We start from the raw sequence: 12,890 nt of genomic DNA, 5'->3' as shown, positions 1-12,890 counted from the left end.
AACATACAATTATTTAATTACAATTGGATATTTTAAAATTACACTCTAAAAATGCTGGGTTAAAAACAACCAAGTTGGGTTGAAAATGGACAAACCAAACAATTGGGTTGTTTTAACCCAGCAGTTGGGTTAAATGTTTGCCCAACCTGCTGGACAGTTTTATTTAACTCAACTATCGATTAAAAATCACTGTATTGTTTGCTTAAAATGAACCCACAATATATTGGAAGATAACATTTATTAATATGTTTAATAAATGAACATTTATTATTAAGTTTAATGAATAATAATTAAACAACAAACATTTATTAAATTGCTTATTAATAAATGTTCACCTTTTGATTATCATTGTTGCCTCAATAATTATGTGTCTGATTTTGAATTTCCAACCTATTTTGGGTTCATTTTAAGCCAGACATATAGTCTTTTTTAAACAATAGTTGGGTTAAATAAAACTGCCCAGCAGGTTGGGCAAACAATTAACCCAACCACTGGGTTAAAACAACACAATTGCTTTGGGTTTGTCCATTTTCAACCCAACTTGGGTTGTTTTTAACCCAGCATTTTTTTAGGGCGTACATTTTTATGTGATTATAATTATATTTACATATTATATTTTCTCTCGTATCTTTTTAATTTATAACAATGCTTAAACTTTCTTTTTTTTTTAGATTTAAATTAAAAAACAAAAATTCCAGATTTTCAATGTGGTCATTTTTCAACCCCAGTCTATATTATACAATATCTGTAAAAATTGGAAACGGACTTGAGGAAACCTGATAGATATGAGACATCATAAATAAACACTAAAAAGAAAGTAAAGCAAAAGCAAAGTAAATAAATAATGATATATTATTGAAATTGTGAAATATTTATTTATCAAGGTAGTATAGATAGATACTATAGATAGATAGATAGATAGATAGATGTTTCAGCTCAAAATACCCCACAGATCATTTATTATAGCTTGTCAAATTTGCCAAAATTAGGGTGTGAGCAAAAACACACAGTTTTTGAATATGTCCCTTTAAATGCAAATGAGCTGCTGCTTCCAGCCCCCTTTCCAGAAAAGGGCGGAACTTTACATTGTTCAGCCTTACATTGTTCAAACCGGAGTCGACACTGATGGAGAGACTCAGGAAGAAGTTACAACTTTTAGAATGAAACTGGACGTTTCTGAATGGTTAGTGAATAAATGCATGTAGTTGCTGTGGAGTTGATTCAACTCATCGACTAGCATGTGCCGTCATGTTAATCTTTTGTGCAAAACCTGTATGGATGCCCAATATACATAGCGTACCTGTTTGCCAAACAGAGCCATACACACCAGGCTAATGTTTATGAATGCTATGAAAGGTCAAATATTGTTTTCCAAAATATCGCTCGGATAGAAACGTTCCTTTTTTAGCAATCGAGCTCGCCAGGGTCAACTTTCAGGCTATCCAAACTAACGAGACTCTAAGTAGTGTGCTCGTCTGTGCAGCCAATGACAGAACAGTTAGCATGCTTTACTCAAACTTTTGCCATGGCGTTAGAACTGGTGAACTGTTGTCCCATCCGAAAACAAAATGGCAGCACTGTGGATGGAAACGTTATAATAAGATCCTCCTTCCTACAATAGTTAAGTACACAACAGATGTAAAACACTGACTTGCATGTAGGAAGACTAATGTTTTCACATTAAGTTTCTGGTGGGGAAAACAGATTAAAAGTTCATTGTTCAACAGGTGTTCATGTTGGTATTGTGTAATAATCTGCATAAGCCAACAATCCAACAGTGTTTTTCTTTGGAAATAGTGTGCAGCCACATCAAATGAGACAAACGCTTCTCTGTTAATGAGCATTAAATGGCTGCTAATTGTTTGATTGAATTGCTGTCACCTATCTAAGCGTGTCTAATTGAAGAGTGCGGAGTGAGGCATTTACAGTGCCGCTGACAAAAAGGAGCCATCTAAATGAAAAAATGTTTTGTGCGTGCCAATTACCAGAGAAAAGTCGAGCGAGCTTTTTTTTTGTTCTTTAGTCTTTACACAGGCTTGATCTATCTTATGAAGTTGCTGCGATGCAGCGGCTTTGTGGAATTTTATCACACAGCCCGTTTGTTGCACGAGAACAATGGCAATGCAAATAGGCTGATAAGACGTTCGGTTTTCAGTTGCAAACCAGGAGGGCAGCCGTGGATTTTCGCATCGTCCAAGTGAAATTAACTGCGAGAAAGAACATGCAAGAAAGAAAATCACAATCTAAAAATCTGATTATATAATGCGTTTAATAATTTCCCCTCATTATCAACACCACACTGTCATTCAACGTCCCTCCGGTGTCATTAAATGGGCAAACACATGCATTCGAATCTATAGACCCACATTATTATAATACAAAATATGGATGCCAGTTGCATGGAATAAATGAACGTAGCTTTTGTTTGTCCGCTTGTAATTGCACAGGATGTTTTTCACTATTTCTGATGCAAGTGCCAATAGTGATTTTGAGTGACACGGTCCAGCTCCGTCTAGCAGAGATAAAATTCATTCCTTTATTGGGAAAAAGCCCCTTTCCCCAACACTATTCCTCCGTCAGCCTGCCTGCGTGGTGGTCTGACAGATTAAACAACATCGCCACAATGGCATAGTTACGTGCGGGGCTTTAATATTGTCCACTGGAGCCCCCTGTTTCCTCATTTAATCCCTGTGTAATATGTTGGCCAGAAAACCCTCATGCTGTACACAATGCACGCCCAGCTAAGACACAAAAAGGGCTAATTAGTCGCCCACCCTACCACTCCGCCCCCTCTCGCAAATCCTCATTCTTTCCATTTACAGGCGCAGTATCTGGTTTTGTTATCAGGGCTACCAATGTGCTGTTGGCTGCAATTGTTTTGCTTTATTTGACATACAATGTGGCTCAAATAAAACTGTAAATTATTACTTGCACGTTGGATTTTAACTATAATTCGGCAGACATTCAGCACTCGTTGGGAGACTAGGAAGGTATGTGAACATTCCGGCTTCAGTACAAGTTCCATCAGACATCCTCTGCCAGCAAAGAAAAAACTAAGCAAAAAAAAAATGCAATGCACTTTCAAAGGTGCAGTGTAATGCAATCTATAAAAAATACTCAATGTTAATTTTAATTTCAGCTGTCAGGACCAGGTCACATTTGCATGACGCAAGAATACTAAAAAGAAACTCTCTAGTAGTTATTATATAACTAGATGTTCATCCATATAATACAACAGTACCCTAAACTTTTAAGATTTCGAGCTGTACAGTTCGATAAGGCAACAATTAATATACACAACTGCTCAAATGTTTGGGGTATATTTTAATGTTTGAAGGAAAGTTTTTTAGTCTTACCAAGGCTGCATTTATTTGATCAAAAATAGTATAAACTTTTTTGGAAACTGGAAACATTTTCAGAATTGTTTGATGAATACACTCTAAAAATTCTGGGTTGTTTCAACCCATGTTTGGGTCAAATATGGACAAACCCAAAATTTTTTGAAACCCAATGGTTGGGTTTGTCCATATTTGACCCAAACATGGGTTGAAACAACCCAGATTTTTTTTAAAGTGTAGAAAGATCAAAATAACAGCATTAATTTGAAACAGAAATCTCACTGTAAATGTCACTTCTGATCAATTTAATGCATCCTTACTGAATAATAGTATTAATTTATTTTAAAAATAACTTTTGAATGGTAGTTTACAATCTTTACATTTGTACTTTTAACGTAAAGCTGTGAATATACAGTTTATTCCCATTGTAAGTGCCATAATGTAAACATTGTTTTTTCTACCTAAAAATAAAAAATCTAATTTATTTTCTATATTCTTACTTTATGTGGTAATTGACAAATGATAGAGGTCAAGTTTTGTATTAAACCCAATTATTCCTTCAAGAACGTGTTGAAATGCTGTGAGTTGGGAAGGCACACTTTGGGATCCTTGTGCAGTATCCTGGTTTTCTCAGGTTCTGTTATTTCACGTTCATTTTCAGCATAATAAAACATATAGAAATATAAATGCTGACATGAGTGCACTTTCTTATTTCAGTGATGTGACCACAAATCTCCCCGCTAAGACATGCGGCTGATAATAATACTGCATAAGCACAGATGGTGTCCTCCTGAACTCCTTAGATATATAAACAGACTTTTAAAAAACATAACCCAGCATTAATATCATTCAATAACTTCAGAAAATTCACAGACACGAATGATGAGAGGTGTGCTACTTTTCTAAGATATCTTGACTTTTTTCAAATCTTATAGATTTGCATATCTAAACAGTTGTGCCACATAGTATGCAATGCAATATTTTAGGCCCAATACCTGCTGGATCATTCTGTTAACTTAACCACAGGTCCCAGTTTAAAATTTTAATTTTGATTTTTTTTTTTCTGGTAAAAAATACATAAATTAAACAGAAAGACATAATATTACATGCCACAGATGAATATTTTTACCAAGTTATCCACTATTTTATAGAGAAGATCCATTTTTCTTTCTTTTTTTTTCTTTTCAGGACAATTTTCACTTAGATTTGGGCTCCAAATCTTTTAATAAAATCCCATCTACAGTGGATTACCCAGTATTTATTTATTTAGAGTAAATATTCATCCATGGCAATTAATATATTGGCTTTCATCACTATTTATGTTTGTCTTTCTTAAGAAAAAAATATTAACAAAATCAAAAATTTTAGCTTCTTATTCACCAACCACCCACAATCCATTTTAACCGTGTGCTATTAAACGATCTGCGAGATGAGGAACTGCATTGTGCATAATAGTGCATAGTGAACAACACAGTCGTGCAAATAAATGACATTCTTAACTTGTGTGCAAACCCAATTCATCACATCTCTCCAATAGCATCATATTTTTACCTGGGTCTGGTGCCTTAAAGCCTGTGAGCAACAAACGGACAGCTGGAGGACTGAAGTGTCTATGTGACAAGATTAAATCTGTCTGCTTAGCGAATTAAAAACTTGATTGGCTGCTTTAAGGCATATGATCTAATGTAATATATATTAAACCTCTACAGCTCTCTTTCTTTCCTATTCGTTCGATCGTACGCCGTCAGAAAATAAATATCATTATCTAAGAGTGACAGACGAAAGCATTCTGAAATTCCCTTATGGGTCGCCAGCGGGCTGCGGATGTGTCGCATCGTGAAAGCCAGCGAGATGTCTAACAATCACAAGCACATGCTAGATTGTATGAAGGAGTTTATAATTATAATCTGTGAGAGCATGAAAAGTGGAAATTGATGGCTGGGATTGTGAAAAGCTGGCCTCTTCAACAATGTACAGTAGCTTTTGACTGGCTTTGAAATCATCTAATGTCAGAAAATGTTACAAAGTCAGATTTGTAAGCTTTTCACAAAGCTCACTGATGAACAAAAGGCTTCAATAAACAACTCTGAACTCTGAGCCCTTCAGAATAAAGAAACGTTATTTCGTCTTGGACAATGTACGGCATTCTTGTTAAGCTTCGCTTTGTGCCCTTGCAATTTTTTCATCGTATTGTTAATAACAAGGCAGTGTATATCAAAAGACGCTCAGCTGTCATTAAACTGGATTGCTGCTTAGATAAGTGGTCGTCGTCACAGATGACGATGTGAGTGGTTGTCAGGGTGTTGCTATACAGTTGCTATGGTGTTCTGAGGTGTCTGAGTGCATTGCTATGAGATGCCAACAAGCATAAAGTGAATGCAATTACTTGCAATTAATTCTTATTTAGCATCTGTTAAATGAGTTTTCATATTGCTTCATCCAAAACCACTTGTTTTATTCAAAATTATTTAAATAATGTCACACTACAGTGACTACAAGGCCACATAGTGAGTGTAAACAGTAGCAATATCATACAGCTAGGTATAGCAATAACAAACTTGGCTGCCAAGCTGGTACTTCACTTGTGGGACTATAAAGCCCAATAACGGTGACACAAAACATGACATTAGAGTGAAATGTATACCTTCAAACAATGATGAATAGCCACCTTAAAGGGATAGTTCACCCAAAAATGAAAATTAACCCACCCTCAAACCATCCTAGGTGGATGCATTTTTGGGGGGTTTCAAAACAGGCCCCTCGTTCACTACCATTATAAAGCTTGGAAAAGGAAGGATATTTTTAAATACATCTCCAATGTGTTCGCCTGAAAGAAGATAGTCATATACACCTTGGATGGCTTGAGGGTGAGTAAATCATGGGATAATTTTCATTTTGGGTGAACTATCCCTTTAACCAGTTCCATACACTTTTACAGTGATAGTGAGTAATCAAATTAAGCTCACTCTGATTTGACCCCAGCTGCAGTGCATGCTGGGTAACTAACAGAACCACAATATATTACAATGCTTGTTTTAGGCAAGTGGCAAGAGAGAGTAACTTACATAAAATTTTAATACGATTCTTTTGCAAACAATGATTATTCTTTCAGGAAATGAAAAAAATAAAATAAAATAATTATATAATGTATATATACACTACGAAAAAAAGATACTTTTATTAGGCAAGGATGCATTAAATTGAGAACAGCATTTATTTGAAACAGAAAGACATTATAAATGTCTTTGCTGTCACTTTTGATCAATTTAATGCATCCTTGCCTAATAAAAGTTTCTATTTATCAGAGTATCCTGAAAAATGTATCACTATTTCCAAAAAAACTAATCGACCAAAAAAAAACTGTTTTCAATGTTCATTAATAGAAAATGTTTCTTGAGCAGCAAATCAGCATATTAGAATGATTTCTGAAGGATCATGTGACACTGAAAACTGGAGTAACGATGCTGAAAATTCAGCTTTGATCACTGATATAAATTACATTTTAATATATATTCAAATAGTAAACAGTTTTTTAAAGGGTAATAATATTTCACAATACTGTTTTTACTGTATTTTTGATCAAATAAATACAGCCTTGGTGAGCAGAAGACATTTTAACGGTACACTGTAAAAAATATATATTTTAAATAAACATTTTTTCTTTTGTCAAATCAAATTAGATAATTAATGTGGTTCAGATAACATAATATTTTGAGTTTCTGTTGATTAAACCAATCCCCTTCATTGTATTTACTCACATTTTTAATTTCAATAAACTCAAAATTTTAAGGAAACCAGGTAACTTACTTTTTTAAGTTAAACTACCAGTTCTTTTTTACAGTAGTGCACATATAGTGAGGGTCCACTAGTGCAAAATATAAAATTTTACAATTTTCTAACAAATATTATATTATTACAAATGATATCATCAGTGCAACATTTTGAGTAAAAAAAAAGTTTCAGCTCGAAGCAAGAAAATCTGACCATCTGTACACTCTAAAAAATAAAACATTGGTTCAACAACAACAACAAAAAAAAAGTTAACGTTTTCCACTAGAATTTTTAACTTAAGCCAATTGGGAGAATTACATTAATTCAAAGCAATATTTTGAGTTGATCCAACATAATGTTTTAAGTAAGGTGAAGACGTTTTTTTGCCACAATAAAAACACATTTCTAAGTAACATGAACTTAATAATTGTCAACATGAATGCAACTATTTAAGTTGATCCAACATAATGTTTTAAGTAAGGTGAAGATACTTTTTAGACACAATTAAACGCATTTCTAAGTAACATGAACTTACCAAGCACCGCTTGTCACCATGATGGTAAATCTCCAAAAACCCACATTAACAGAAACTCTTCTAAATTAGCATAACAAAACACTAATTACTGCTAAATCTCCCTTACCATTAATCTAGTGCAAAAAACATTATATAACACTTAATTTTGGCATTTACTCTCCCTTTCAAGTGCCATGGGCAAAGCATGATGGGAAATATAAATCCCAGCCCAGTTTCACTTAACTTAAGTTTGTCTAAATTAAAAGAAGTGTTCATACAACTCAAAACAATGAAACACGTTTACACGTCATCAGATTGTATTTTATATTAACAGAACTTAAAATTAAATACATTTTTGATTAACTGAAAATGTTAAACTATGACAAGTCATGATAGTATATGGAATCAATAGGCATAATTTGTGTGTCATCCAAGCTCAATAAAATAACAATTACAAGTAAAAAGTCCAACAGCATTTCAGATTTCATTGATTTTTTATTTCACAACAATATATATATATATATTTAAGTAATGACTAAAGGTCCCCTGAATTAGTTTTTAGAGTTTATAGTGTTCACATGACCATTTTACTCTTTGGATTAGAGTAAAAAAATACTGCAAAATCTGAAATATTTATTTTTTATTTTTACATCATACCATTTCATGGTTATACATTTTTTATACAAAATCCTAAAACTGTGTTTCTTTCCACATTTTTAAATCCCAAATTGTCAATATGGCCTCAGACCTTTGGAGCTCACTGTATTTTCTGATGGTTAACCCCGGCACAACATCCTCATGGCTTCCAAACACAATTGTTTTGCATGGAAACCTGTTTACAAGCGCTCATGAATAAGTTAGCCAACAGCGGCGGCTGAACATGTGGGGAAGACACTCTCCCCTGAATCTAAGTAGGTTAAATCAAGTTGCCAAATGGAGTGGATTTGACAAGGCTCCCTGCTACCCCAATGAGCATGAACTATCTCATCTCTTCCGAAATGGATATTTTCCCTACATTTTCACGCTGGACCGGAAGGCCCGGGAGCAACGGCTGCCACTGGAAAACCTAAAACAGAGCTGACAGGAGAGAGACGTGAAGCTAGCGCTCTGTTTTGATCGGCACTTAAAACGTTAGTGGGAGCCCATCGCTCAGCTCTCGGTCAAAGAAAATGGGAAGCCTTTTGACATTTTCTATTGCGACGACATGCAATCCTTCCACGGTGGTCTGCGCCTGCGGCTTTGAGAGTGGTAAGCTGGGATTTTTTTTTTTGTTTCGCAGTGTCCAAGAGCAGCCCAGTTTGCCGTGCCGGGTTTGTCCCTGAGATGTGCGTGACTAGAGGAGGAGCGTTCACCGAGAGAATTAGCACAGCGACCCAGTTTAGACACCAAAAGCCTGACTCTGCGGCTCAGACACTTAACCTTTACTGACTCGTGCAGACAGCGGCAGCACTTTAGAAAGGAGGCAGAGGAAAAGGAAATGGATTGCCATGAGTGCTATTAGCCACAGATCGAGCAGAAAATTACCTGACAAAGTATGAGTTTGTGATGGTTTGAGTAATACGTTCAAAACAGAATGCTGTGATACTGGGAACATGAAGGAAATTGAATTAATAACAATTCCACAGCATATGGTCATGTATCTAGTGAAATAAACAGCGGCTGCTCATTCCAGTGTGGTGAGAACTGCAGAAATGAGTGGGTGAATAGAATGAAAAACTAGAGAAAGAAAGAAATATAACAAAGTCCCCTGGTTTAACACAGGGACCTACAATAATAATGCCAATAAAGACTATTTAAATGACACGGATATCATAATTTCCATTTAAAAAGGTTCTAAAACGTCATTTTGAACTTGATGAAATGTCTAAAAATAAAATTAAATGCACATGGCTCAAAAAAGTACACATAGACCAACAATTAAAAAATATCAGATAATAAAAATATAGTCTGACATATTATGCATAAATATATATTTGACAGTAATTGTCTTGAAATGCATTTAATAATCAAATTTATTTTGAAATATTTGTTACAAAAGTAGTGTTAGCAGCATGCTAAAATGGTCTTCAAGAAGTTGTCTCTAAAATGTACAGTATCGAAGCTAAAAAAAAATGAAATATTGGATTCTTTAATATAACAAATATTATTAATATTAAAATTATTAAAAAATTAAAACCATTCTCCCCACAGCACCACAATTAAAATATTTACAGCTAAAAAAATATATTAAATATTATTAATATTAAAAATATTAAACATTCTGTATTAAGAATGAAAAAACATTATAAAATCACTGAATGACCTCAATTAACTAAGTTGTTGGGTAACTAGTCAACTAGCATTACTTTCAAACAACCAAAAAAAGAGAAAAAAATGACCAGTCAACTATTCAGCTATCGTGAACCGTCACTAATTATTATATCAAGCATTATTATATCATATTTATTAGCGAGCTAGAGTTACTGTTAGCATGCTGAAACATTCCCCATGAAGTTGCATCTCTAAATTCATTCTGTGTTCAGTACTGCTGATGAATTATGATTATTATCATTATTATTCTGGCCTAGCAGATGACAAAACAGGCAAAAATCCACTCCTGTGTCCAGTATTTAAGCACTTCATAATCCTGACAGAAATAGTAGGTCATCTGGGTACTTTTCGCTTACTGTTTTATGAGTACTATGAATTTGGACATACTGCTTGGTAGGGCTGCTCGATTATGACAAAAATAATAATTACGACTATTTTGGTCAGCATTACTTATTATACATTGAGCGATATGATCAAAGTCTTATTTCATGATATGAGTAATTTTAAAAATCAATACAATGTCACAATTATCGATAGGCTACTTCAGCAAAAACTAATACTAGGTTAATGTAGCTAAGTAAAAGGTCCTCAAAACAGTTACAGAAAACAAGTAAACAGTCAGCAATATAATAAGAACTAAAAACTAATTACAAACACAATGGACAAATAAATACAACAGATTTATTCAAGAGCAGTGAGTGATTTTATCCTTGTCTTTTGATTAACATTAATGACACAGACGGCAGCAGGAATATTAGGCTGCTGTCACTTTAAGACTGAATGCATGGATCCAATATACTGATACACGTGTTTTCTTTCGCAGCTGTTTACATTCACTTAAGACATAACCGACTGTTTACGAGGATACCTACTAAAACGGCATTCTGACACTTTTCTGTGTAGGCTTTTTGACCGTTTATGAGTGAATCCGAAGCCCATAGTATACTATGTTTATTCGCATTCTGCTCCATATCGGTACGTGCACACAGAAAGCCACCTGGGGAACAGTGTTTCTTTCACGGCTTAATTTGCTTTTAATTACACTGTTTAATATCACGTCCTTCTGTTTAGCAACAGTAAACTCCATTTTACAACACTTACCTATTCAGCTGATTTGGATGTTAAGGAACAAAAGCACACCGCTGAATGTGGCAGCAGCACAATAATCATTTTACCTTGATTATCTTGTTTTCATAATCATTGGAAGCCAAAATCGAAATTGAAAAACAATTACGATTAATTGCATAGCCCTACAACTTGCCTCACATATTTTCACTATATAGTATGAAAGTAGGCATATTCGGATGCAGGGATAGACTGGAACATGGGCTTGGAATTGTACAAATCCAGTTGTCTGATATATATATATATATATATATATATATAAACGTGCTTGAAGATGGTGAAAAAGCAACTAATTCATCCATAATATTGTCACTCACCAATGCAGTTGTCTCTGTGCTCCTCAAATCCAGCGCTGCACACACATCTTCCAATAGGAACGAGCCACTCGCCCTCAGCGCTGCAGTACATCTTGGGCGTGTCTCTCTCCTCTGCGTGGTCCACACACTGACCTCTGACCTCCACGAGCGAGGACGAGTCAGCCCCCGTGACCACGTCCGTGAAGACGGCCAGGTTGCGGGCCATTCCCGTGCAGCGTTTGTAGTAGACTCGGACGGACACGATAGCGATGCAGGCTCCTATATCCTGGAAGGCCAAGTAGAAGCCGCGTTTGCTGAGCGGCCCGACGCCACGGATTTCAGTGTTGAGCTTCAGTCTCCTCACCCCCAGGTCCACGTTAGTGAAACTCTCGTCGGCAGCGATGGTGTCGATTTTGGAAAACTGACTCTCCCAGATGCTCGTGCCAACATCACGGTCGGTCTCGTAGTAGTAGAGGTTAAAGGTCTCCTTGCAGGTACCGAGAACGCCTGGCATGCTGTTGCAGTCTCGGAGCGTGAATTTCATCTCGATGTAGATCCGCCGGGCGCCGTCTCGCTGGATCCAGTTGGTCCGGAGCCAGTTGTTCTGGCTCGGGCTCATAACGTTGCACACCTGGTATGTGTGGATGGGGCTGAAGTACTCGTCCATTTCATTGATTGCATCCCACTGGAAAAGACAGAAAGAGAATCAGGGTTATTATTGAAAATGGTTACATTTGAAAGCCTTTTTCGCAAATTAAAAAAAGTTTTACATATAAAAATAATTAATACTATTAAAATTTCTTATTTTATTTTAAATGGAGTCACCATGTTGAGATCAAATAAAATAAATACATAATAAATAATAAATAAAAAAAAAACAAAATAAAATATAATAAAATAATAAAATAAAAAGTGAACAAAAAGAGCACCTTTAAGGATAGGAGATTGCACACTCAAAATGTGCTCTTACAAACACATCTTTAATGCGATAGAGATCTTATTTGTGTATTTACATATTTACAGTGTGAAGATTCTTATAAATCAGTCCATTATTATTTCAACAGCAATGTGCATGAGAGCTTCTTTAAAACGTTTACATATGCATTGCAGTGCATAAGATTAATATCATGATGAATGTGGCCTGCATTTCCTTAATAACGTTCAGTATTCCTCGTTATTCATGGGTGGTTTTTGTGCAGTTTAAGCAGTTTCTTATGCAATGCAAATAATCAGGCATGAATAAATATTTTATGATGAGTTGCAAATGAACTTAAAGATTCATATCATGAGCCTGAAGCAAAAATTGGAAATGCTGATCAATGAGAATGAAACCGTCCAATGAGAATTTCATTTACTGTCCCGGTCACAGAACACCAAACCCAACAAACAGGTAAAAACTACTGCAAAATAAAGAAGTTCCAACTAATTTAACTACAGTTTTCAGTAGCGTGACAGAAGTTGAGATGTTTTCAAAATAGCTTTTCATGTAATGAACTAACTTTAGCAAAACAAAACATTGCTGCTTTCAATGTCACG

At 35.2% G+C, this 12,890-nt stretch overlaps 1 protein-coding gene across 10 annotated transcripts in view; it reads right to left on the bottom strand.

Annotated features, from left to right (window-relative positions):
- The window catches only part of epha8 (eph receptor A8), a 122,980-nt gene that overhangs the window by 32,319 nt on the left and 77,771 nt on the right, over positions 1 to 12,890 (bottom strand). For all 10 annotated transcript variants that reach the window (XM_048172357.1, XM_048172361.1, XM_048172358.1 and 7 more), the window contains one exon: positions 11,376 to 12,039. In XM_048172357.1, the coding sequence (XP_048028314.1) occupies positions 11,376 to 12,039 (664 nt within the window). The remainder of the gene's footprint in view (positions 1 to 11,375; positions 12,040 to 12,890) is intronic.

The sequence above is a fragment of the Megalobrama amblycephala genome, linkage group LG21, assembly GCF_018812025.1.
Source record: "Megalobrama amblycephala isolate DHTTF-2021 linkage group LG21, ASM1881202v1, whole genome shotgun sequence".
Classification (NCBI taxonomy): Eukaryota; Metazoa; Chordata; class Actinopteri; order Cypriniformes; family Xenocyprididae; genus Megalobrama; species Megalobrama amblycephala.
The sequence above is the reverse complement of the archived record's forward strand: the minus strand, read 5'-3'. Positions and strand labels throughout refer to the sequence as shown.